The 26,239-nt window shown below is 47.1% G+C and overlaps 1 protein-coding gene across 1 annotated transcript in view; it reads right to left on the bottom strand.

Annotated features, from left to right (window-relative positions):
* Positions 1-26,239, bottom strand: part of LOC132382508 (guanine nucleotide-binding protein subunit beta-5) — an 85,725-nt gene that overhangs the window by 38,199 nt on the left and 21,287 nt on the right. The window contains exons 5-7 of the mRNA XM_059952777.1: positions 16,940-16,981; positions 15,774-15,850; positions 12,489-12,621 (exon numbers count right to left, since the gene is read on the bottom strand). Coding sequence (XP_059808760.1) covers positions 12,489-12,621; positions 15,774-15,850; positions 16,940-16,981 — 252 coding nt within the window. The remainder of the gene's footprint in view (positions 1-12,488; positions 12,622-15,773; positions 15,851-16,939; positions 16,982-26,239) is intronic.

Here is a 26,239-nt window from a genome sequence, read left to right as displayed (position 1 = left end):
TGTGCAATTGAATCTCTGATTTCCTCACTTGCAGACCTCAATTAGTGCAGATTGGCAAAAATATCTCCTCCACAATCTGCATCAGCACAGGTGCAACAAAGGACTGTGCTTAGCCACCTGCTCTACTCGCTTTATACTTACGACTGTGAGGCTAAGCACAGCTCCGATGCTATATTTAAGTTTGCTGATGACACCACTGTTGTTGGCCAAATGAAAGGTGGTGACAAATTAGCATAAATGAGGGAAATTGAAAATCTGGCTGAGTGGTGCCACAACAACAACCTCTTGCTCAATGTCGGCAAGACCAAGGAGCTGATTATTGACTTCCGGAGGAGGAAAACAGAGGTCCATGAGTCAGTTCTCATCGGAGCTTAGCAGATGGAGAAGGTCAGGAACATTAAGTTCTTCAGCATTTTCGTTTCAGAGGATCCGTCCTGGACCCCAGCCTGTAAGTGCTGTTATGAAGAATGTGCAGCAGCGGCTCTACCTCCTTAGAAGTTTGCAAAAGTTTTGCATAACATCTAAAACTTTGACAAACTTTATAGATGTGTGCTGAAGAGTATGTTGACTGACTCCATACAACCTGGTATGGAAACACAATGCTCTTGAACAGAAAATCCTACAAGAAGTAGTGCATACGGCCCAGTCCATCTCAGGTAAAGCCCTTCCCACCACTCAGCGTATCAACACAAAGCGCCGTCACAGGAAAGCAGCATCCATCATCAAGGAACCCCACCACCAGGCCATGGTCTCTTCACAATGCTGCTGTCAAGAGGAAGGTACAGGAGCCTCAGGACTCACATCACCTGGTTCAGGAGCAGTCATTACCCCTAAAACATCGAGCTCTTAGCACAACCAGTGGTGATAACTTCACTCTCCCCATCAGTGAAATGTTCCCACAACCAAAGGACTCACTTTCACTGATTCTGTCTCATGTTCTCAATATGTCTGGCTTACTTATTCATTTATGATTATTATTTTTCTTTTGCATTTCAACAGTTTGTTGTTTTTTGCACACTGATTACCTGCCCCTCCTGTAAGAAGCAGCCTTTCACTGATTCTATTGTGTCTTTTAGATTCATTGTGAACACTTGCAAGAAAACAAATCTCAGGGTTGTATATGGTGACATATAGGTACTTTGATAGCAAACTTATTTTGACCTTTGAATGTTCCATGCCCACAATCAGCAACACAGAACACAACCAACAACAAAACAAATACAGCAAAATAAGCCCTTTGGCTCCACCTGACCCAGCCACTCACAAACATAGACCGGCCTCCAACTCTAGGACAGGCCTCTAGGTCTCCAGCCTCCACTGAGAAGACTTTCCCCAGGCAACTACCGAACAACAGCAAAAGAAGCTATTGTAGCGGTGTGCTAAAATAAAATAAAATAAAAAGCGCTAAAGTAACAACATGGAGTTGGTAAACAGCAGTCAAAGATAACTTTATTCGAACTACACAGCCTTGCTTTTAAACCTCCCTCAACCTGCCCCCCGTGGGCGCAGATGCTCCAAAAGACACGTACTCACAAACCCCCGTAGGCTATCTCCCTTAGCCGGAACGCTGGCGAATTGTGAGCCGGTTTGGGTGTGCCAGGAAATGGGTCGCCACACTATCATCATAGAAAGGGTGAACTCCCTCCGTGCCCTACTCCCTCCACGTCCTACTCCCAACAATTCACTGGATGAATTGGTCCAAATGACTCCTGTGTCAGAAAACTAGTGACAGCTTTCAGCCAGTTATCACAGATTGCGCAAGGAATCACGGCAGGGAGCTCCCATGGTAATGAGCAATGTAAAGTGAAGCTGGAGGCCTTTCAGCTGCCAAGGCCTGGGCAATGTTCTTCTGATCTTATTGTGACCTCATAAGAATTGTCAAGGGTTGACCGAGTTTCTTCAGCAAGCGGTGAAGATGTGTGCTGGTATCAGGTAACCAGCTCATCAGATGGGCACTGAATGAAGTCATGGATAACCGCCTTTTACACAGACAACCTCTAATATCATCAACTGCATGGCTGACAACAGGCAAACATCAGCCCCACTGAATGTGCCTGTCAACTTCCTAATGGTGAATAGTCTACCCAGAAGCGATTGATTGATGATCTACTGTACACTAAATGGGTTTAATGAACTACTCACAGCTTACATGGGTCCAGTCTCTGGGTGTTCACTTTCATTCTTGAAATTCCAAACTTTATGAAGTCATTTCTTTCATTCAATATTTGTCAATTCCAGGAGCACTAAGTGAAACTAATTATCAAAATAATAAATATGGTATTGGAGTCCAAGGAGAGCCCTTTCATTTTTAGTCAAGGTTTCACTTAAGTATGATTCATGCTCTGTATGCAATTTTGGGCTGCACCTCGAGCAGGAATGATGCACTTGGAATGTCCCCAGTCATATGACTGGGTTTTGTAGAACTGCATATTCTTTCCACCTATGTCATGTTATAGAGAGAGAGAGAGATGCATTGCTACCATTGCCTGTACACATGTGCCATCTAGTGAGACACTCTTTAACTGATCAACTTTCCCCTCTCCATCAATGCAACAGTTGCAGCAAAGGAACTCCAGTACCAGCTTTGTGCTGAAGACACTCTTTTGGCCCAAGTTCTTTTGATATCAACCCTGTTTCCCCCCCCACCCCCCCCCCCAACTGAGTTGTGAAGGTTGCAGCCCAAAACATCAACCAAAAGCATCTCTTTTCCACAGATGTGGCCTGGCCTACTGAGTCCCTCCAGCATTTTATGTGTGCTACTTGGATTTCCACCATTTGCAGATTTTCACATCTCAGCCCGGAACTGCTTAGCAAACAGAGGAAACTCAACTCATCCACTTGAGCCGGCAGTTCATGTTCCAAGATCAAGAAGATCTCCACTTCACCACACACGATGCCCTGGTGGGTTTCCTCTGGGTGCTCCAATTTACTCCCGCAGTTCAAAGACCTACCAGTTAGTAGGCTAATTGACGATGATTATAAATTGTTCTGTTACCAGGCTAGAGTTAAGTAGGTGGGTTGCTGTGTAATGCTGCTCATTGTGCCAGAAGGGCCTATTCCAATCAATCAATAAGTAAAGATTTTACATTTTAGCCATAGAGTCTTTGACTTGGAACATTAATCCCACGCCTCTTTCCACCCTGACCTTTTAGTGTTCCCAGCATTTTTATAACCCAAGAGATCCTTATAATGTTGGAAATCCTGAGTAACACACACAAAAAGTTGGAAGTACTCAACAGGTCAGGAAGTATCCAGGGAGGGCTGACATTTCTGGCCAGAACCCTTCCCTCAGCCTGAAATATCAACCGATTATTGCTCACCATGGACGCCGCCCGACCCGCTGAGTTCCTCCACCATTTTTTGTGTGCTTCCAACATTTTCTCTTTTATTTCATAACTTCTGCAGCTGCAGATTCTTTGATTTTTATTCACTGAATACTTTATATCTGTGCATACACCAAGGGTTGCCTCTATTGAGAAAACTCAGGAATGTATTTTTATCTTCTCTGTAAACAGCCACAAATGAACAGAGCCACGTGTACAGGATTAGAGATTCACAATAATTATGATTATTTTTGACAGAATGTGAGCATAAAATTTTAGAATAGCGCTCAACATTCGAACATTTTGCAATGAATTATCTGGATAATAACTCACCAAGATTAATTTTCTAAACCCTCAGGACTGATTAATTCAGCCTCTTATTTTCTCCACCACACTGGTTCACAGCAGTTGTCTCCAGATACATCTTACACTTTTAGCTGCTACCATGACAACCGACTTCAGAGCCATCAATGTACAACTGCAAGAACAGAGAAGCTTATGAACATGTCCTGAGGAAGATTGTGCTGTTATCAAATGGACAAGCAGAACAATAATTACATCCTACAATAAATGGACCTTGTACTAAATATTTTATAGCATAGCTCACTTAAGCAAAAAGGTGGCCAGATGTTCAGTGGGAAACTAAAGCTTAAAGGAATATAGCTCAAGAGTGATTAAGTCAAAAAGATTTATGAGAAAGGTCATTCATACGAGCAGAATTCTTCCATGTACAACTCCCCAATGACTAGTCTATTAACTCTAGTCACAATTCACCTTCATTTTTTAAATGCTAAACTACCATCATTTGGGCTCTACTGACACCAGTGCTCTAAATGTTTTGTGCAATAATTGCTGGAGAAAATTAGTGCTCATAGTTGTGGCTAAGCTGACAGAAATACTGAAATGTCCATTACAAGGAAGATCATGTTGCCTAGAAACTCATTTGCTGTTTATTAATGCTAAGCCAGCTGAGAGTTCTCACCAGTGATTGTCTGGAATTCATTGATTCAGACCAGCGATATAACACATTTAGTGCCACTCACCGACCATGAATTTCAAGATAATTATGTCAGTGCTGGTGCTAGCTTCCAAATGGAAATGCCTCTTCAAATTGATGCTTCCTTTTTTTTTAACTGAACTCTTTAATATTTTACTATTCTGGAATTTATTTAATTGCTTCATAAATATTGCAAATGGTTTAGCTTCAACAGCAAGTCACCTGACACTAATCTCCTTGATTTCCTTTGTTTTCTTCCTTCATTTTCTTTCTCATCATCTTTGCACTTTTGATCCCTTCCCTCTTTCTGTGTTTTTTCCTTAAGGATCTCCTTTACTCAAATTTCATTCCTCCCTCACTTTTGTCTCTCACTCCCTCTTTCCTCCATTTTGTCAGTTTCATTCGTTTAAGTCTAACTCCATTCACTCCCATCCTTTGTACAGACCATGCAACACGGTGACTGAATTTCAGAGGCGGAGTTCAAAATACTAGCTCTACCATGCAAACGTCATTTCCTTCCAGAAATGTGTTGTATGCAAAGGCATATAAGTCACTGATTTAGAAATTCTAAAAGATAGGAATGGCACACTGAAATCACACTACAAATGGAGCTTTTGTCAATTAACTCTAGGACTGTGGGCAGCAATTTTCGTATGCACAGACAGCTGTAATTTTTAGATCCTACAGTGGTGCTTGAAGGTTTGTGAACTTTGTATAATTATTCTATTTCTGCATAAATATAACCTAAAATGTGATCAGATCATCATGTAAGCCCTAAAATTAGATAGAGAACTCAATTAAATAAATATCACAAAAAATACTTGCTCATTTATTTACTTATTGAGAAAAATGATCCAATATTACATGTATTTGTTGGAAAAAGTACGTGAATCTTTGCTTTCTGTAACTGCTGTGACCAGCAATAGCTTCAATCAAACACAAAGTGCACTACAGATGCTGTGGTCAAATCAAGACATACAAAAAAGCTGGATGAACTCAGCAGGTCCTGACAAAGGGTCTCGACCCAAAACGTTGACTGCTTCTTTCAACGGATGCTGCCTGACCTGCTGAGTTCATCCAGCTTTTTTGTGAAGCTTCAACCAAATGTTTCCGGTAACTGTTGATCAGTCCTGCACATCGACTTGGACAAATTTTAGGCTATTCCCCCTTACAAAACTGCTTCGGCTTTGAGATGTTGGTGGGTTCCCTTGCCTGAACAGCTTCCCCAGGTCTTTCCACAACATTTCTACAGGATTTAGGTCAGGACTCTGACTCAACCATTCCAAAACACAGATTTTCTTCATTTAAACCATTCCGTTGTTGATTCACTCTGGTCTTTCAGATCATTATCCTGTTGCATTATCCAACTTCTATTAAGCTTCAAGTGATGGACTGCTACCCTGATGTTCTGTAAAATGTCTTCATACAATTTTGAGTTTATTGTTTCCTCAATGATTACAAGCTGCCCAGGCTCAAAGACAGAAAAGTATCCCCAAACCATCGTGCTCATTCCACCATTCTACACAATTGGATGAGGGTTTGCTGTTGGTGTGCAAGTGCCTTTTTACTCCAAAGTTAGCGATGTGCATTTCTGCCAAAAAGTTCAACTTTTGTCTCATCTGTGCACAGAACATGGTCCCAGAAGGTGGTCTTTTGCAAACTTGAGACAAGCAGCAATGTTTTTTTTTGGAGAGCAGTGGTTTCCTCAATGGTGACCTTCCAGGAACACCATTCTTGTTCAGTGGTTTTTCTTATAGTGGACACATGAACAGGGACTTTAGCAAGTTCTAGAGATTCCTGCAGGTCCTTTGCTGTTGCACTTGGATTCTTTTCACCTCCTTCAGCATTGCACGTTGTGCTCTTGGTGTGATCTTTGCAGGATGCCGTCTCCAAGGGAGAATAGCAACAGTCCTCCATTTGTAGACAATTTCTCTTATTGTGAACTGAGGAACACTCAGGTCTTTAGAAATGCTAAAGTTGCCTTTTCCAGCTTCATGCATTTCTACAACTCTTCTTCCAAGGTCCTCTGAAAGTTGTTTTGATCAAGGTATGGTGCACATAAACAGATCTTTCTTGAGAAGAACAGACTCTGTCAGTAACTTGGCATTATGTATCTTTTTTTTATAGGGCAGGTCACCTCTACAACCCACACCTCCAACCTCATCTCATTGATTGGAGCATCTGACTCCAAATTGCTTCTGTAGAAGGCATTACTCCAGAGGTTCATATACTTTTTCCAACAAGTACAGGTAATATTAGATTGTTTTCCTCAATAGATAAATGGACAAGTATAATGTTTAGTGTTATTAATTTAATTGGGTTCTCTTTATTAAAGTTTAGGACTTACATGAAGATCGGATCACATTTTAGATCATACTTATACAGAAATAGAGAAAATTCAACAGGGGTCACAAACTTTCTAGCAGCACTGTACACACAGTTACACAAGAAATACAAACTCTGAAGTTTTATCATGGTTTTATCTGTGTGTGTAATACACTTGTGCACAACAGGTGCACCACACTGATGTCAAAAGCTACGTGATGTATGTTTGAAACTTCTATGCAGGATATCCGCCATGCCAAGAGTTCTCAAAGTGCTTGTTGTTACGGGCAACCACTACCAACTAGAGGGCCTTACCTAGGTTATTTTCACCTTTCATTGAGAATGATGGGAGAATGGTCCCAAACAGCTGGGCATCGTGGAGATAGACACAAAGTGGAATCATCAGAAAGGTCAGTATTTTTCCCTAGCACTACCAGAAGACCTCACCTCATACGTTTGAGGCAACCGGTCCCGTGGAAAAATCTCCTTCAGTGCTGAACATATCAGAAGCTGCTCAAGGAAGGATTAGCCCTTGAGCTCTTGCCCAAGGACATTTCCTTCCATCTGCTTTTTCCTTGAGAACACAACAGTTCATTTTGCTGGTGTCGGTGCCAAGAAAGCAGCAGCAATAATGTATCACATTCCTTTCTACATCAATGCTAAATTTTCTTTGTGTGTGAACATATTATTCATATGGCAAACCACAAATGAACTTCATAATCAATCAATGGTACCCAGTTAACACTCTGCATGATGGAATTTGATGGCCATTATATTTGTTACACGTAAATGCACAGATACAGGCTTATTTTGCAAAAGCTGCAAATATCTATGAAACCTGTCAATTACCCCTCACTCTTCAGAGAAGTGAGTTCCCCTCATCAAACACCACCTTCTGAAACAGTTAAAGACACATGAACAGAACACATTTGATATTTATTTGATTGCCCTTCTCCATTTTGGGCTGTTTCTCCTGATCAGAGGCACACCAGGAAAATCCGGTGGGAGCAATTTAGATCAGATACCGCCACTGACAGAAGGAGTCACACAAAAGGAAAAAGGCTTCAAAATCCTGAATTCATACAGCATCATTCATGGCTTCTGGGCATCCCGTGACAATGAAAGACACTTTGGAATGTGATTGATGTTGTGTTGAGGGAAGTGCGATGGAGTCTGATCAGGAAGTTTCCACAAAAATGGCAATGCCCAGACAACCTATAATTTTTGGAGTTGTAAGTATTGGCCAGTCTGTTGTAAACCACCTCCAGTCCACAGTATCAATGAGGCACCCAAGCAATTATTTTTACAGCTGAGCAGACCAACCATTGCCCTGAGCAGGGAAGTTTTACGTGGCCTGGAAACTGTGCAGCACTTTAATAAAACATTATACAAAAGGAAGTTCCAACTGCTTGGCAACAACAGCTACGTGCGCAGGAGCATCTCCGTCACAGCGCGGCCGTGAACCTGCACAGCTTAGAGGGAACAGCGAGTCAGTTCAGATACGTCAGTCTCGATGCTGTCACAGTGTTCTTATTGATGCGCTTGCTAGGGGTGGGTTCCCAAAGTGTGGTCTGGCAATTAGCATGTGAATGGACTCTGCTGAGGCATGGAAACTACTGGTGGCCTAGCCCAGATTGCAAGGTGCGCTTTCACACCTAAAACCAGCATTCCATGGCCATTCCTGCACTAACACGTGACCTGGACTAATTGCTTAAAGGGAAAGGAACAGAAGAACTTGAGCAAAAATGTCTACTGAATTCACTTCAACAGGTGAGTGGAAGGGAACCCTACATTCTGAAAGGTGGAACAAGCAGGTTTTAAAACCTGGCAGCATGAATATCAATTTCTCCAACTTCTGGTAGTTTCTTCCCTGCCCTCCTTCTCTCCTGTTCTGGTTGCCCTCTTACCTTGTCTCTTCTCCTCATCTCTCTCTAGAGCCCCTCACCTCCCTATGGTGCCCCTCCTCCTTCCCTTTCTCCCATGGTCCACTCTTCTCTCCTATCAGATTCCTTCTTCTTCAGCCCTTTACCTTTTCCACCTATCACCTCCCAGCTTCTCACTTCATACACCCAACCTGCCACCGTCTCCTTTGCCTGCCCTGACCGATCACATTCTCCTCCCCCAACCTTCTTATTTACTATTCTCCTCCCTTCCTCTCGGGCTGAAATATCAGCTGTATTCCTCTCCTTAGATATTGACCGACTTGCTGAGTTTTGCTGAGTTTCTATGGATTTCCAGTATCTGCATAATCTCATGTTTATAAAATACTCTATCTCCTTCTACTACTACTACTCTATCTACTTCTATCTCCTGCCAAAAGGGATTATAACAGCTCACCTTACAAATTCTACTATGCAGTGCAGTATTCTTGTTTGCAATGTCAGGAGAGTTATCAAAAACCTAATTGGTACAATGGTAGACACAGAGTACCAAAGGTACCCATCCAGAATTTTGTTCCAGGTTCTCCGTGTACCCAACACTGCACTGTGAACAGTGTCTCGGATTGCACATCAACGTCGAACTACATACAATACACCCTCTAATGTCACTTGCAAAATAAAATTGTCCTGTGTAAACAAAAAGCAGAACTTTAAACGCTGAAGCAAGCCCTAGTGGTTCAAAAGGGCTTGACGTTCCCTGGTGCAAAGACAGCAAGTCTGTGGCATCCATTGTTTAAAGTAGGTTCATATTTAAGGTTTGTTATAAGTGTTTGATTCCACCCAGTAGCCCAGTTTATTGTCTATGTCCACCTTTCCAACCCATCTTTACTCATCCCTCCCACTCAGTCCTCATTCCAAACAACCATACAATCCTGGTCCAGTCTTCTCAGGATCAGCCTTGTCTCCACTGAATCCCTGTTCTATCCTCTCCCTACTCCAGACCCACAATCTCATCCCTCGACCTGATCAAAATCCGCAAGCCAGCCCTTCCCCCACAATGGCAGGAATGACCTAACGTGCCATCTGGTTTTCACAGGGTGCACAAAGATTGTCAGATCACACTTCACGGTGCCTGGTGGAGTTTACTGCTCAGAGAGCCTCACACAAACCTGCCACGTGGCCTGTCACACCACTGAAACCTGCCTCTCCTGGCAACCATTTCTGAATTAAACAAAAGGGGTTAAGTGGGATCCAGGATCAGCCATGATGAAATGGTGGAACAGACTCGATGGGCTGAATGGCCTAATTCTGCTCCTGTGTCTTACGATCTTATGGCTTAAGGGGGATTGAGGTGAGTCGGGTAAATATATTTGAAATATAATCCCTGGAGTGTATAATTATGATTGGGAGGGTGAATGACAGCAAAATGAATCTTTTGAATACCTCCTTCTTCTGCAAATGTTAAGCCAGCTGGTGATTACCCTGAGGCAGAGAGGAAGCTCAAGTTGTGCTGGCTACATCGAAAGCAGAAACACTGGGCACCTGGGCTTTCTGCAAGACTGTCTTAAACGCATTTCTAGAAACACAGTGGAGTTCTCAATGAAACATAGGCTCAGTATACCAAAAACAACAATTCTCAGGGGTGATCAGCCAGCACAGGTTTCAACGGCAAAAAAACTGCCCAAGCCACTCAGCTAAGATCAGTTCAAGACAGGACTAGCAAATGATGAGAGTATTGAACCGAAGTTTTGAAAGGCTTTTATGCTGCGTATGAAGGACATAGCAGTGCAGAGAATAGAGCTACTGCCTTACTCAGTGACGCAGGTTCCCTATGCTAACTTTGGATTCTATCTGTAAGGATTTTGCACAGTCTCCATGCTCCCCCACCGCCACCCCCCCCCCCCCCCATGCTCCAGTCCTTTGTCACACACATCCCAAAGTTGTTGCGGTTGGTAGCTTAATCAGTTGCTGCAAATTGTCCCCAGTGTGTTGGGGTGGAACAGGTGGGAAGGTGGAGAGAATAAAATGGAATCTCGTGTGCAATTAGAGTAAATGGCTGCTTGATAGCCAGCAAGGATTCACTGGGCTGAAGGACCTATCTCCACGTTGTATATTCCCGGCGCTGTGTGCATGGAGTTTGTATGTTCTCCCCGCGACTGCGTGGGTTTCTTCCCACAGTTCAAAGGTGTACTGGTTGGCAGGCTAATTGGTCATTGTCAATTGTCCTGTGCTTAAGCTAAGGTTAAATCAGGGGTCGCTGGGCATCGCGGTTCAAAGGGCCGGAACTGTGTCTGAATGAATGAACGTACAGCCCCATGGCCTCATATGCCTCTGTGAGAAGCAGGGGGTATTCAGAGAGCAGTAGCTTCAAAATGGGAGGGGCCAAGCCCAAGCTGAGCATGACTGTCCTGCAGTTTGCATCGGACTCCTTCATTTCTGATCTGTTAGTGACTGGGATAGCAAAGCCAATCCTACTAAACATACAGGAACAGCAGCAGCAAACTCGGGAAGCAGTAAGACTTGGTGGCACAGAGGTGGGTCAGAAAATACATTCAGGAGCGCATGATACTTGAATATTTTTTGAAATACCGAAATAAACTTTATCCACAATCACAAAAATTATTTACTAGAGTAAACCCATGCAATACCTTTCCATTCTTGTATTCAGAGTCAATGAGTTAAGTCATGTTCTATTTCATTTCTCAAGCCTACAGCACTGCTGTCACTCATGTGGCCCCCCCACCCCCCAGGGTGATCGACTACCACGATAATTGAGGGGCTTCCTCACCCAACCCGGCCCCTGTCTGTCCAGTAGTGGAAGAACCCTATACTGCGGTCCGTCCCCACACAGCCCTCGCAGTGGCTGCACCAAGTTTCAGCACATCCCTCCAGCAGCTCGAAAAATGCCTCTTGGCAGCATTGCCCCACGGACACCTCGATGTTCTGGCAGCCCAACAAGTTTCAGGCAGACCAAAGGGCACCTTTCACCGAGCTGATGGTCTTCCAGCTGCGCTTGATGTCCATCTCTGCCCGTGCCCCGGGGAAGGCCATGGATCAGAGAGCCCTCTGTTACGAGGCTGCTCGGAATGAACTGTGGGGCCTTTGCATCTCTCCTGCGGACAGATAAAACCTTGGGTACTTCTTCTGAACAAAGCAGGAAAGTACGGCTGGTACTGGACTCTCCCAGAGTCCAGTATCAGAGGACATGGTTTAAGAATAAGGACAGAGTTAAGGAAAAACTTCTTCTCCCAGAGAGTTGTGGAGGTCTGGAATGCACTGCCGCAGAAGGCAGTGGAGGCCAATTCTCTGGATGCTTTCAAGAAGGAGCTAGATAGGTATATTATGGATAGGGGAATCAAGGGATATGGGGACAAAGCAGGAACTGGGTATTGATAGTAGATGATCAGCCATGATCTCAGAATGGCAGTGCAGGCTCGAAGGGCCGAATGGTCTACTTCTGCACCTATTGTCTATTGATATGAGGGAATACTTTTAAAACACCAAAGAATTTCTTTATCCAGAGTCTCAATGGGTGGAAAGGATCTCCTAAAGGCAGAAATATCCAAATATCTGGATGTTCTGAAGAGGCTGGATTGGGCATTAGGAAAAATATTATGGTGGAATTCTGATTCTCAATGGACCCAAGACCCTTTCCTTGATCTTGACTTTTATTTCCCGCTGCCTTTCTCCCCAGCTCTGGAACTGGAGGTGCTGTATGCTTGACTGGATAGAGATTCCCAGGCTCTACAATTAACAAGAACAGAAGATGCTCGAATTACTCAGCAGGTCAGTCGGCATCCGAGGAGAGAAACAAGTCCACGGCCCTCAAATCTGGTCAACGTGAAACCGCAGCTCCTTCCTGACTTGCTGAGTTTCCCCTGCATTTTCTGCTTCCGTTTACAAATCCCCAGCTTTGCAGTGTGCCTTGGGGAAGCATTACTCTCGTTTGAAGTGGAGTCTTACCTGCATGTCAGAATTAGTGAAGCTGCAAGCAGACAGGTAGTTCGTGTGCATCGCAACGGACTTCTTTTTGGCCGCCAAGGACTCATTTTTATCAAAGGTCAGCGGATACACAGAGCACTTGTTGTCCAAGCCCCTGGAAATGTTAAAGAGAATTCCAGGATGCAACGCTTTTAAAGTTTTCTGGAGACATGGAAATGAGAGCATCGAGGACACTCAGCCCATCAGAACAATGCAGTGCTAGCTCTTCAGTTGGATCTCTCTCTTTTCATCCCATTCTCCCGCCCCTCTAAAGCAAGCGGGAAGGGATCTTTGATGCCACTGCAGATGACTGACTTCAATTTGCATTAACCTACATAGGACAGAACCAGAACTGTCCAATTAGGGTTGCTTTCCTATGAATGATCTTCTTAAACTCCGCAAGCACACACTTGGCACCACTCAAATGAAGTCAGGCCATTCGGCAAGGGAATTGCATGTGAAGGGCTGGATGTGTTAAACGTAGAAAAAGAGATTGCATATTAAGGACCTCGCATATTAAATGCAGGTCAACTCCCAAGCCTGGAACATTAATGCCTTACTTCCGCTCCCGAATTTGCATATACCAGCACTACAATTTTCCAGTGAGCTGCATGTTAATGAGGGGCATAGATATGCTGAACGCACACAATGTTTGTCCCAAAGAAGGGAAATCAATAGCTACTGAAAAGGGGCTTAAAAGGAACCAGAGGAGTAGATTCTTCTCACAGGGTGAAGTGTATAAATGGAATGAGCAGCTAGAGGAAGTGGTTGAGGCAGGTACAATAACAATATTTAGAGTCATGGAGCACTACAACAAAGAAACAGGCCCATCAGCCCATCTAGTTGATGCTAGCCTGATCTTCAGCTAGTCCCATCTATCTGCACCTGGGTCATTGCCCTTTAAACCTCTCCCTTGCACGTACCTATCAAATTTCTTTTAAATGAACCTGCATCCACCATTTCTGCTGGCAGGACGTTCCACAATTACACTACCCTCCGAGTGAAGAAGTTGCCCCTGGTTCCTCTGAGGTTTTTCACCTTTCACACAAAACCTATGAACGCTAGTTCTAGTCTCAACCAACCTGAGGTGAAAAGACCTACATGCATTCACCCTATCTATTCCCCCTCCATTATTTTGTTTAATCTATAAGAGCTCCATCCTTTATTCTAAGGAAAATTTGCTAACCGATTTACCTTTTCCCTATAACTCAGATCAGCGAGTCCTGGCAACCTCTGTTCTAAATCTCCTTTCTGCCATGGTCCACTGTCTTCTCCCATCAGATTCCTTCTTCTTCCGTTTTTTATCTCTTCCACCTATCACTTCCCACCTTCTTACTTCATTCCCACTTGCTCACCTTCCCTCTCACCTCATTTCACCTATCATCTATCAGCTTATAGTCCTTTCCCTCTCTGACCTTCTTATTCTGGCGTCTGCACCCTTTCTTCTCAGTCCTGATGAAAGCTCTTGGGCTGAAGCATTGACTCTTTATGCCCCACCATAGATGCTCCCTGGTTCACTGTGTTCCTCCAGCATTTTTCTGTGCATTGCTCAACATCCAGCCGCTGCCTGTAAGGGTCACGGTTCTCCCCGTGACCACGTGGGTTTTCTCCAGGTGCTCTGGTTTCCTCCCACCTTCCAAAGATGTACTGGTTGGAAGGTTAATTGGTCATTGTAATTTATCCTGTAATTGCGCTAGGGTTCAATCATGGGTTGCTGGGCGACATGGCTCCAAGAGCCAGAAAGCCCTATTCCTCACTGTATCACAATAAATCCTCGTAAATTTCCTCCACGCTCTTTCAAACTTATTGATACATACAACTGGAAAAGTTACTTGGAGTGATATGTGAATAGAACAAATGTATCTATTTATCCACATACCAGTCCAAGTACCTTTTGCAGTTGTAAGTCACCTACCTAAAGGAAAGGTATGAGTAAGTTTGCAAGAGTGTGGATAAAAATTTAGAAGGGTGTTGAACGACAAACAAAGAACTGCTGGAGGAACTCAGCAAGTCAGGGTGCATCAATGATAAGCAGTTAAATTTATAGGGAAATAGGCCTAATGTGGCCAAATGGGTCCAGCTTGGATGGGAATCTTGGTTGGCATGGATGAGTCAGGCCCAAGTGAATCTCCTGGTACCGGGTGAAGATGTAAATACAACAACCTGCAGGCCGGTTACCTTGACACCCGGAACAGTGAAGCAAGCTAAAGGTAATGGCTGGCTAGGAGGACCAGAGGGTAACGTCACATGGAAAGTAGATTGGGTGACTAGATCTGGGTGGCATATTTGAAAACTGGTCCCAGTGGAGTTTTACACTTTGATCAAAATTGCCTCTACTTTACTCTGCTTTAGCTGCACACACATTTGCTTGCACACTTTGGCAGCACAGGCTTTTAAAAGGAGCAAGGGTGGAAGTATAACCACAGGAGATTCTGCAGATGATGGGAATGCAGAGGAACAAATACACTAACAGGACCATGGGTCGCCTTTACACTCATCTGAAAGTTACAAGAAGAGAATGAACCATTTGGGCAACATGCACAAGATACTAGAGGAACACAGCAAGTCAGGCAGCGTCAACGGAGGGGAGAAAACAATGAACATTTCAGCTGAGACCCTTCGTCAGGACATGGCAGGAAGGGGGAAGAAGACAGAATAAGGTGGAGTGGGGAGGAGAGAGGAAGGAGCACAAGCTGGCAGGTGATCGGTGAAACCAGATGAGGGGGAAGGAAGGTAGGTGGATGGGGCAGGGGAATTAAGTTAGAAGTTGGGAGGGAGCAGGTGGAAGAAGGGATGAAGAAGAAGGAATCTGACAGGAAAGGAGAGTGGACCATGGAAAAAGAGAGAAGGGAGAGGGTAGAGGTTAGAGAAATCCAAGTTCATGCCATCAGGTTGGAGGCTACCCAGACAAAATATGAGGTGTTGCCCCCTTCAGCCTGACTGTGGCCTTGTTGGGGCAGTAGAGGCATGTCCACAGGCTTTCACCGCATTTTCCTAATTGTCTTTGGCTGTAGATGTGATGCTGGAGGACTGGAGGTCTGCTCCTGTGGTGCGGTTGTTTAAAGCGAAAAGGACAGTGGCTGCACCGAACAGGGTGGGGAAAGGATGTGGGAAGGAGGGAAATCCATAAGCTTGTGTTTCTGAACTCCCGCTGGGCTTTTACTAAAAATGATTTCCCAAGAACAGGATGTGGACTTACTGCTCATTGCGAAAGGGAAACAGAAATTAAGTGTTACAGATAAAGATGACCAGTGTCACTGTACTCACCCACATGCAATAGCACAGCCAGATGGAGCATAAGCACACGCCATCACCCAGGTACAGGGCATGGTCACCGCATGTTCCTGCAAACACAAATACACTCATGAACCAACACAATCTAGTTGCTGACAATGAAGCAGTCCAGAAACGATCTTGGTGTGGATTGAACCCAGGAAGTTTACATAATATGGCCTGGACTTCTGATTAATTTTAACAGACAAACTAAGATATGGACACAGAAATTTCCCAAGCCACCTGGTATGTATTACACTGAGTCAGTTCAATAGCAGGAAGAGTACTTCTGCAACTTTTGCCCTGCTTTGCCCTCGAACGGACGCTGAGGACTACCATGGCAGTGACTGTGTGTGCTGAGTCCAGACACACCTCTGACCAAATAACCCCTATCAATAGTGGCTAATCTGATAAGTGCCATCCTCTCAAATGCACTTACGGACACTATTCCATAAAAGCCAATTGTAGGCACAGGTTGTTACTTGCTTAACGTTGACTTATGCTTCTTTTCAAAGGCATAACCAATAAAACTTCATGTGTGTATGGAATGTTGTATGTGAAGTGTGCATGGTGTCTGTGTGAGAGAGACAGAGAGAGAGAGAGTGTGAGAGAGTGCGTGAGAGTGAGAGAGAGAGAGTAACTGAAAGAGTGAGTGACAGGGTAACAGACTGGGGGGAGGAGAGGGGGAGGAGAGGGGGAGGAGAGGGGGAGGAGAAGGGAAGAAATGAGGTGTAGTGCTGAGGGGAGGAGGTGGAGGGTACATGAGGGTGAGAAGAGGAGGAAGGAAATGGGGGAGGGAAGGGCAGGGAGGATAGAGAGGGGAGGGGGTGAGGGGAGGATGTAGAGAGAGGGAACATGAGGGCAGGGAGGGAGGGAATGGGAAGGAAGAGAAATTGAAGGAGAGGGGAAAGGAGAGAGAAAAAGAGAGAAAGATAAAGAGGGAGACAGAGAGAGGGTATGTGATCCATGTGTGGATAAATATATTCCTCTTCCTGGATGGCCCAGCGTGACCCGGCTATCAATCTAATGACAATCACCTAATGGAACCGGGGATCTCCTCTCCCCATGGCTCGACCAAAGTTGGATCATTTTCAGAAACTGTTAATCCTCAGGCAAAACACACCAACAATGTTGTTATTTTAATGTTATACGCTACTTACCTTGTTAGTGGTGAAAGCATCCCACACAATAACCTTTCCATCCTAAAAACAGAAGTAAGACCCGTCAGCACATATTCATGGGTCTGGTTTTAACAAGATAACACAAATCCTTTCAGTAGTCATCGATACCTCCTGGTGTTTAGACTCTTCTTTCTCTTGTATAATAAGGACAAACATACAAAAAACCCTTTACCAAATATAGAGGAATCTATTCCACAAAGAGACACCAAATGAAACAGAGAGTGGCAATTTTCAGCAGATTGCTAAATACCCTTCAGAATTACCCACATACCCTCCACAGATTGCTAAAGGGATCAGAGTTTCCCTTTTCATCAGTGGGAAGGATCTTGGAGGTCATTGCAAGGGACACCCTCCTCATTGTTCTAAAGGTGCATAGCTGACTGTGCAAGAATTCATATCACACAGGAATTGCCTCAACAGTGACCTATTTCTGCTTCAGCTTACCCTTCGCAGTATGCAGATTTAACTGACAGGATAAATCCACACGGGATCATATCCAGAATCCTGGGAAAGGGGACTGTAACCAAAATTTTGGAGTGAACACTGTTGGCACACAAAAGTTCTGTGAATTACTAGAACATCAGCAATTCGTTACCACAGAAGTGTCAGAATCAGAAACAAAATCAGTTTTATTATGACTGACATAGGTTGTGAAATTTGTTACTTCGCAGCATTTTTGAAATGTATAAAAATGTATTTTAAATTACAATAAGAAACATATTAAAAATTAAATACGTTGTGCAAAAAAGTTAACAAAAATAGAGCGGTAATGTGTTTTGTGTTTTGTTTTCGGGATTTGATTGCAGAGCGGAAGAACTATTCTTCGAACTTTGAGTGTGAATTTTCAGGCTCCTGTCCCTCCTCTCCGAAGATCGATGTGCAGAAGGCATGTCCTGGGTGATGGAGGCCCTCAATAATAGATGCTGCAATGTAGAGGCATCATCTTTTGAAAGTATCCTCATTGGTGGGGAGGCTAGTGCCCAGGAAGGAACTGGCTGAGTTTCCTGCCCTCTGCAGTATTTTTTGATCCTGTTCAGTGGCCCCTCCATACCACATGGTGACGCAACTAGTTAGAACACTCTCCCTGGTACACCTGTGCAACTAACATTGTTTCTCACTGCAATACATTTTGCTGAAAAGAAGAAATTTCCCACATAGATATAGATCTATGAACACAACACTGTAACTAACCATTTGACTTGAACATACACTGATATAGCATATTTGTGTGTGTGCGTCCCCATGTGGACCTGTGGACTCATGGGTGATCCTGGTCCATGCTTCTGGGACACAGGCAATCTACAGTGCCGCAAGGTACCAGAGAAATGCCAGCAACACTGTCTCCCCAAAGCCCTCCAAATTCAGCTTGCCAGTCTCTGCGTCACATCCTCAGCAATATAGTTCCGATTACACTCCACAGGAGAGGTGACAGCATTTCACTTGCCCGTCTCTATTCAGAGCTCCTTCACAGTAAGAGATTGCCAGCCGGTCAAAGGAAACGATTCAAGCAGGTTCTCAAATCCTTCTTGGAAAAACTGCAACATCCCACCAATGTGAGGGGCTCCCCATCTCAGGATGGCACCGTGGGGAGAAGGGATGTCCAAGGTGGCGCCAAGGATCCCCTAATCTTTGTCTGAAGTGCACAGAAGCCCGGTACATGTCCCATCAGCCATTTCTTGCCCCACCTATGGCAGGGTTTGTAACTCCCACGCTGGTCTCATCAGTCACCTCAGAATTCAATGAGCTACAATGGAAACGAGTCATCATTGTTGCCCTACAGCAGGGGGCCTCAACCTCTTATATGCCATGGACCAATTCCATTGAGCAAGGGGTCTGTGGACCCTCAGTTGGGAACCCCTGCCCTAGTGGCTGGCATAGTAAACAGATGGAAGCTTTTGCAACCACTGACAAATTAAGAGACCTGAGGAGGATATGCAAATCATGTTTGCCTTTCGTGCATCAGCTACATTGAATCATCTAGTTACTAGAGTCACACAGCACAGAACAGAACCGGGCTCGCTGGCCCAGTTTATCCATGCCAACCAAGAAGCCCGCATAATCTCTTCACATTTTGCTCCTATTCCCTCTAAAGTCTAATCTTTCTCATCCGTGCACCGGTCCACGTTCCTTTTACGTGTTGTTAATGTACCCCTGTCAACCACTCCTTCTAGCAGCTCATTCCATATGCATACTACCCTCTGAGTGCAACAGTTACACTTGCTCGTAAATCTTCCCTCACCTTTAAACCAGTTCTCCAGTTCTTAATTCCCCAACGCTGGCAAAAACATCCATATCCAGCATTTTCTCAGTCCAAGTTTGCATTGCTGGTAGTAGTTTGCCTTTTAGATTTCTACAGGTACCTGCTTTATCCTCCCTGGTTGCTGGGATAAAGCCCTGGAGGTCCCGTCACTGCTTCTGGAATACACTATCTACAGCGCCTCATGAGAAGGTTCACATCTTAACGCAAGTAGAGACTGGCAAGAGGCGAATCCATATGCCAACAGTCCCATGTTCCAAGAATGGAAAAACATGTTCCAGTGTAACTCTGTAGTAGAAAGATCTTGGTCATTAGTGGTGAAAGTAAAGCACCCAGGAGTTTAACATTGTTACTTTTAATTAACAGAGCTGTACAAGTCTGCAACATGGCACGCAAACACACCCTCACTGGGACTATGCCTCCGTCCGTGCACAAACATTCAGGCTGCCTCCCTATTCTGCGTTGCTTCCAGCTCTGACACAATCCAGCCAAGACCCGCAGAGAGAGACAGAGCAGTGTAAATCTGTATCACACTGTCCACAGCCTGCTGAAACTGCTTCACACAGGCGCGTGGCAAAACACTCCCTCCATCGCACCAGCTGCTCTTCCCCTGTTCTGCTCTCAAACATTTCCATAAGACAAAGGAGAAGTCGGCCGTTCAGCCCATCGAGTCTGCTCCGCACTTGACGTTGTATAGAGCAGCAGCCAAAAGTTTATATCAGTGAATGTACAGCCACGTCCACCGGTCAGTGTGTGGCAGGTTAATGAATGTGCTGTTCCCCACGTTCATTTAGGTGGCACAGTAGCATAGTGGTTAGAGTCATGCCTTTACAGCGCCAGCAACCCCAGTTCAATTCCGCTGCTGTCCATAAGAAGTTCGTACATTCTCCACTTGACCGCATGAGTTTCCTCCAAGATTCTTCTCACGTTCGATAGACGTACAGATAAGGAGGTTAATTGGCCACATGGGTTTAATTGGGCGGTGCAGGCTTGTTGGGCCAGCAGGACCTGTTACTGTGCTGTATCTCTAAAACAAACACAATAGACAATAGACAATTGGTGCAGGAGTAGGCCGTTTGGCCCTTTGAGCTAGCACCACCATTCCATGTTATCATGGCTGATCATCCACAATCAGTACCCCGTTTCTGCCTTCTCCCCATATCCCTTGACTCCGCTATCTTTAAGAGCTCTATCTAACTAATAAAGCTGTTTCACTTGTGGAAGGCCTCTTCCCTTCCCAGGGCGGGGGAGTCAGCTCAGTAATTCAAGGAAGGAGAGCCAGCAGCGGTCCAGCATCTGGTGACACTATAATCTCTGCCTTGGAGGCCGATGTCAGGACATCTTTCATGAGGGTGAACCCTTGCAAGATGCTAGGCCCTGACAGTCTGTGCTAACTGAACTGGAAGGAGCATCTGGTGACCCTTTAATCTCTCACTGTTGCAGTTCCTTCAAAAGGGCGACAATCCTTCCAGTGCCCAAGAAGAACAGGGCAAGCTGCCTCAATAACTATCTCCCAGTTTCACTTGCACCTACTGTGATGAAGTGTTTTGAGAGCTTGGCCAAGACTAGAATCAACTCCTGCCTAAGTAAGCACCTGGAACCGCTACAATTAGCCTATTGCCACAATAGCTCTGTAACAGATGCAATCTTACTGGCTCTCCACTTGGCCCCTTATCACCTGGACAAAAGTAGTATCTATGCCAGGCAGCTAACAAGCTCTAAAACCTGGGCCTCTGTACCTCCACCTGCAAATGGATCCTTGATTTCCTCACTGGGAGACCACAGACAGACAGATTAAGCAATATAGCCTTGGCACTCCCAGTCAAGACTGGCACACCTCAAAGATGAGTGCTTAGTGCACTGCCCTACTCTCCCTGCCCCCACAACTGTGTGGCCAGGCACAGCTCAAATGCCACCTGTAAACTTGTCGATGATACAACAGTTGTTGGCAGAATTGCAGATGGTGACGGGGTGAGGAAGATCAGCTGGTTGAGTGGTGTCGCTTTTTCACTCAACGTCAGTAAGACCATGGAATTGATTGTGGCCTTCAGGAAAGGGAAGTCTAGGAATACACACCAGTCTTCCTCGAAGGGTCAGCAGTGGAAAAAGTGAACAGTTTCACATCCCTGAAGTTCTATCATGGGTCCAACATGATGATACAATTACAAAGAAGGCATGGCAGCAGCTCTGTGCGTGTGTGAAATAATAAATTTCTTTAAATAATAAAAGCCCAACAATTTGAAAAAAAGTCTTTCAGTACCCTCTTTTATATTAATAATAGCTCAAGTCCAACCCACAATTTATCCCAAACTTAATCATGGGACAATTTACAATGACTAATTAACCTACTAACTGGTACTGTGGCGACCCATTTCCTGGCGCATCCGAACCGACTCACAATTAGATAGCCTACGGGGGTTTGCGAGCACAGAGCTTTGGAGCCTCTGTGCCATGGGGGGCCGGTTGAGGGAGGCTTAAAAGTGAGGCTGAAGTTTTCGAATAAAGTTTTTTCCTTCGACTGCAGTTACCGACTCCGTGTCGTAATTTTAGCGCTGCGTGTAGCACACCGCTACAATTGGTGACCCCGATGGTCCAAACGATTTTTGGACCAGAAATGACCGACGCCGCCTCTGTTCATGCGGTTTTGTTGAAACTGCCGGGTTTCTGGACACAGCGCCCGGACCTATGGTTCCAGCAAGCCGAAGCCCAATTCCACGTTCGCCAGATCACCTCAGAAGACACCCGCTACTACTACGTGGTGAGCTCCCTCGACCAGGACACAGCGGCCCAGGTCGCGGAGTTCGTACAGTCGCCCCCGGCAGACGGCAAGTACACGGAATTCAAAGTCCTGCTCCTCAGGACTTTCGGACTCTCACGGCGCGAGCGGGCTGCCCGTTTACTGCACCTGGATGGCTTGGGCGACAGACCTCCATCGGCTCTAATGAATGAGATGTTGTCTTTGGCCGACGGACACACATGCCTCATGTTTGAGCAGGCATTCCTGGAGCAGCTGCCCGAGGACATACGCCTGCTGCTGTCCGACGCGGATTTCAGTGACCCCCGGAAGGTGGCAGCCCGGGCGGACTTGCTGTGGAACGCCAAAAAGGTGAGCGGGGCGTCCATCGCACAGATCTCCCAGCCACGCTCCCGGCAGCAAACCAGTCCAGGCCCGGCCGCAGAGCCCGCCAACCCCCGGCCCAATGAACACTGGTGCTTCTACCACCAGCGGTGGGGTGCAGAAGCCCGCCGTTGTTGCCTGCCCTGCGAGTTCCCGGGAAATGCCAGGGCCAGCCGCCGCTGATGGCTACGGCAGCTGGCCATCGGGACAGCCTCCTGTATGTGTGGGATAGAAGGTCGGAACGTCGGTTTTTGGTCGATACTGGGGCTGAGATCAGCGTTTTACCTCCGACGAGTTACGACACCCGCAGCAGGGCACCGGGTCCCCCCCCTGAGGGCCGTGAATGGCAGCACAGTAAGGACCTATGGCACCCGTCAGGTGCAGCTACAGTTCGGCTCCAGCCAGTTCACTTGGGACTTCACACTGGCCGCCGTAGCCCAACCGCTTCTGGGTGCGGATTTTTTGCGGGCTCACAGCCTACTGGTCGACCTGCCCAGGAAGAGACTGGTACACGCCGAGACCTTTCAGACGTTCTCCCTGGGTGCAGCCCAGTTGCCAGCCCCTCACCTCGGCTCCATCACGCTGTCCGACAACGACTTCACCAGGGTCCTGGCGGAGTTCCCATCGGTTCTGGCACCGCAGTTCACAGCGTCCATGCCCAGGCACGGCGTACAGCACCACATCCCGACCCAGGGACCACCCCTCCGCGCCCGCGCTCGGCGGCTTCCCCCGGACAAGCTCCGGCTGGCGAAGGAGGAGTTCCAGAGGATGGAGGAATTGGGGATCATCCGGCAGTCCGACAGCCCATGGGCCTCCCCCCTGCACATGGTGCCCAAAGCGACGGGGGGCTGGAGACCGTGCGGCGACTACCGCAGGCTGAACGAGGCTACCACACCGGACCGCTACCCTGTGCCGCACATTCAGGACTTTGCAGCAAACCTGCACGGCGCACGGATCTTCTCCAAGGTAGACCTCGTCCAAGGGTACCATCAAATCCCGATGCATCCTGACGACGTCCCCAAAACGGCTCTCATCACCCCTTTCGGCCTTTTCGAGTTCCTCCGCATGCCGTTCGGCCTGAAGAATGCCGCACAGATGTTCCAACGGTTAATGGACGCGGTGGGACAGGACCTGGACTTCGCGTTCATCTATTTGGATGACGTCCTCATAGCCAGCGGCAGTCGTCAGGAGCATCTGTCCCACCTCCGTCAACTCTGCGCCCGACTGAGTGAGTACGGTCTTACAATCAACCCCGCCAAATGCCAGTTCGGACTCGATACCATTGACTTCCTGGGCCACAGGATTACTAAAGACGGGGCAACCCCTCTGCCCGCTAAGGTAGATGCGGTCCGCCTCTTTCCCCGACCCACCACGATCAAAGGCCTTCAGGAATTCGTAGGTATGGTCAATTTCTACCGTCGCTGCCCGGATCATGCGCCCCCTGTTCGCCCTGATGTCGAGTCCGAGCAAGGACATTACCTGGGAGTCCGCCGCCGCTTTCGTTCAAACGAAGGAAGCTTTGTGGACGCCGCAATGCTAGTACATCCCAGAATGGACGCCCCTACCGCCCTCACAGTGGACGCATCAAACACGGCAGTCGGTGGGGTGCTGGAGCAACTCATCGCAGGTCGCTGGCAACTCCTGGCGTTTTTCAGCAAACACCTGCGACCACCCGAGCTTAAGTACAGTGCTTTCGACCGGGAACTGTTGGCGCTTTACCTGGCAATCTGGCATTTCAGGTACTTCCTAGAAGGTCGGCCCTTCACCGCGTTCACGGACCACAAGCCGCTTACCTTTGCGTTTACGAAAGCGTCCGACCCCTGGTCGTCCCGCCAGCAACGCCACCTGTCCTACATCTCTGAATACACGACGGATGTCCGGCACGTCTCGGGTAAGGACAACGTCGTGGCGGATGCGCTCTCGCGCCCTACCGTTCATGCCCTTTCCCAAGGGGTAGACTTTGAGGCACTGGCAGAGGTGCAGCAGGCGGATGAGGAGATTCCGAGTTACAGAACCGCAGTCTCCGGTTTGCAGCTCCAGGACCTCCCCGTAGGCCCAGGTGAGAGGACCCTACTCTCTGACGTCGCCACCGGCCAGCCCCGTCCAGTCGTCCCGACAGCATGGCGGCGCCGCGTTTTCGACTCCATTCATAACTTGGCGCATCCCTCCATCCGGACAACTGTCCGGATGGTTTCCAGCAGGTTCGTTTGGCACGGACTCCGCAAACAGGTCAGTGAATGGGCCAAAACGTGCATGCACTGCCAGACGGCCAAGGTGCAGAGGCACACCAAAGCCCCACCGCAGCAGTTCCATCCCGCCCACCGGCGTTTCGACCACATTCATGTGGATATCGTGGGCCCCCTGCCAGTGCTGCGCAGAGCGCGGCACCTCCTGACTATCGTGGACCGGTTCACAAGATGGCCAGAGGCGGTCCCGCTCACCGACACCACCTCCGAATCTTGCACCCGAGCCCTGATCGCCACCTGGATATCTCGCTTTGATGTACCAGCCCACATTACCTCCGACAGAGGCGCCCAGTTCACCTCCAGCCTGTGGTCAGCTATGGCCAGCCTTTTGGGGACTCAGCTGCACCACACAACTGCCTACCACCCACAGTCGAACGGGCTAGTGGAGCATTTCCACCGTCACCTGAAGTCGGCCCTCATGGCCCGCCTGCGAGGAGCCAACTGGGCGGACGAGCTTCCCTGGGTCCTACTCGGCATCCGCACAGCGCCCAAGGATGACCTGCACGCCTCGTCGGCCGAGTTGGTATACGGCGCGCCCCTGGTCGTCCCCGGGGAGTTCCTACCAGCCCCAAGGGGGCAAGAGGAAGGACCCGCAGCAGTCCTGGGCAGACTACGCGAGAAGCTCGGTAACCTGGCCCCCATACCCACTTCACAGCACGGGCGGCACCCGACCTGCGTACCCAAAGACCTACAGAACTGTAAGTTTGTGTTTGTACGAAGGGGCGGGCATCGGCCGCCGCTGCAGCGGCCATACGAGGGGCCGTTTATGGTGCTCCGGAACAACGGGTCCACGTTCGTGCTGGACGTTGGGGGGAAAGAGGAGATTTTCACGGTGGACCGCCTCAAACCGGCCCATGTGGACCTGGCGCAACCGGCCGAGTTTCCGGTGCCTCGGCGCAGAGGCCGACCTCCCAAGCAGGTTCTGGCCCAGACTGTGGACATTGGGGGGTGTATCGCCGGTTCTGGGGGTGGGGGGGTTATGTGGCGACCCATTTCCTGGCGCATCCGAACCGACTCACAATTAGATAGCCTACGGGGGTTTGCGAGCACAGAGCTTTGGAGCCTCTGCGCCATGGGGGGCTGGTTGAGGGAGGCTTAAAAGTGAGGCTGAAGTTTTCGAATAAAGTTTTTTCCTTCGACTGCAGTTACCGACTCCGTGTCGTAATTTTAGCGCTGCGTGTAGCACACCGCTACAGTACATCTTTTATGACACCCCTAGAAAACCTACACATTGCACAGAGAGGGAGATGGAAGATTCTACAGACTCCTGTCAATTAATATCAGAATTGAACTCCAAACTATGTCCTGTAGTAGCACTGAGCTAACTGCTGTGCTACTGTGGCACCCTGTCAATACCAGTACAGTACTACAAATCTACGTATTACTTCCTAGGAGTTCATCCAGCGTATGCTGCCTTGTACTTTTGTAATTGAACAAAATCAGCCCAGACACCGACAGTAGATAATGGACTGCTGTCAACGATTACATCCTCCAAATCTTCATTTCTATTGTAACATTCAAGATGATAGTCAATACCTTCAACTTCTCTTGTTTTGCACCACTTAGCTAATTTTACAAAATTCTTTCTGTAATTTATAATTTTTTGCAATATAATACAACAGACATCGTGACATATGCCAGTAGCATTCAACCTGATT

Source organism: Hypanus sabinus, chromosome 28 (genome assembly GCF_030144855.1).
Source record: "Hypanus sabinus isolate sHypSab1 chromosome 28, sHypSab1.hap1, whole genome shotgun sequence".
In the NCBI taxonomy this organism is placed as follows: Eukaryota; Metazoa; Chordata; class Chondrichthyes; order Myliobatiformes; family Dasyatidae; genus Hypanus; species Hypanus sabinus.
This window is presented reverse-complemented; position numbering and strand designations above follow the sequence as displayed.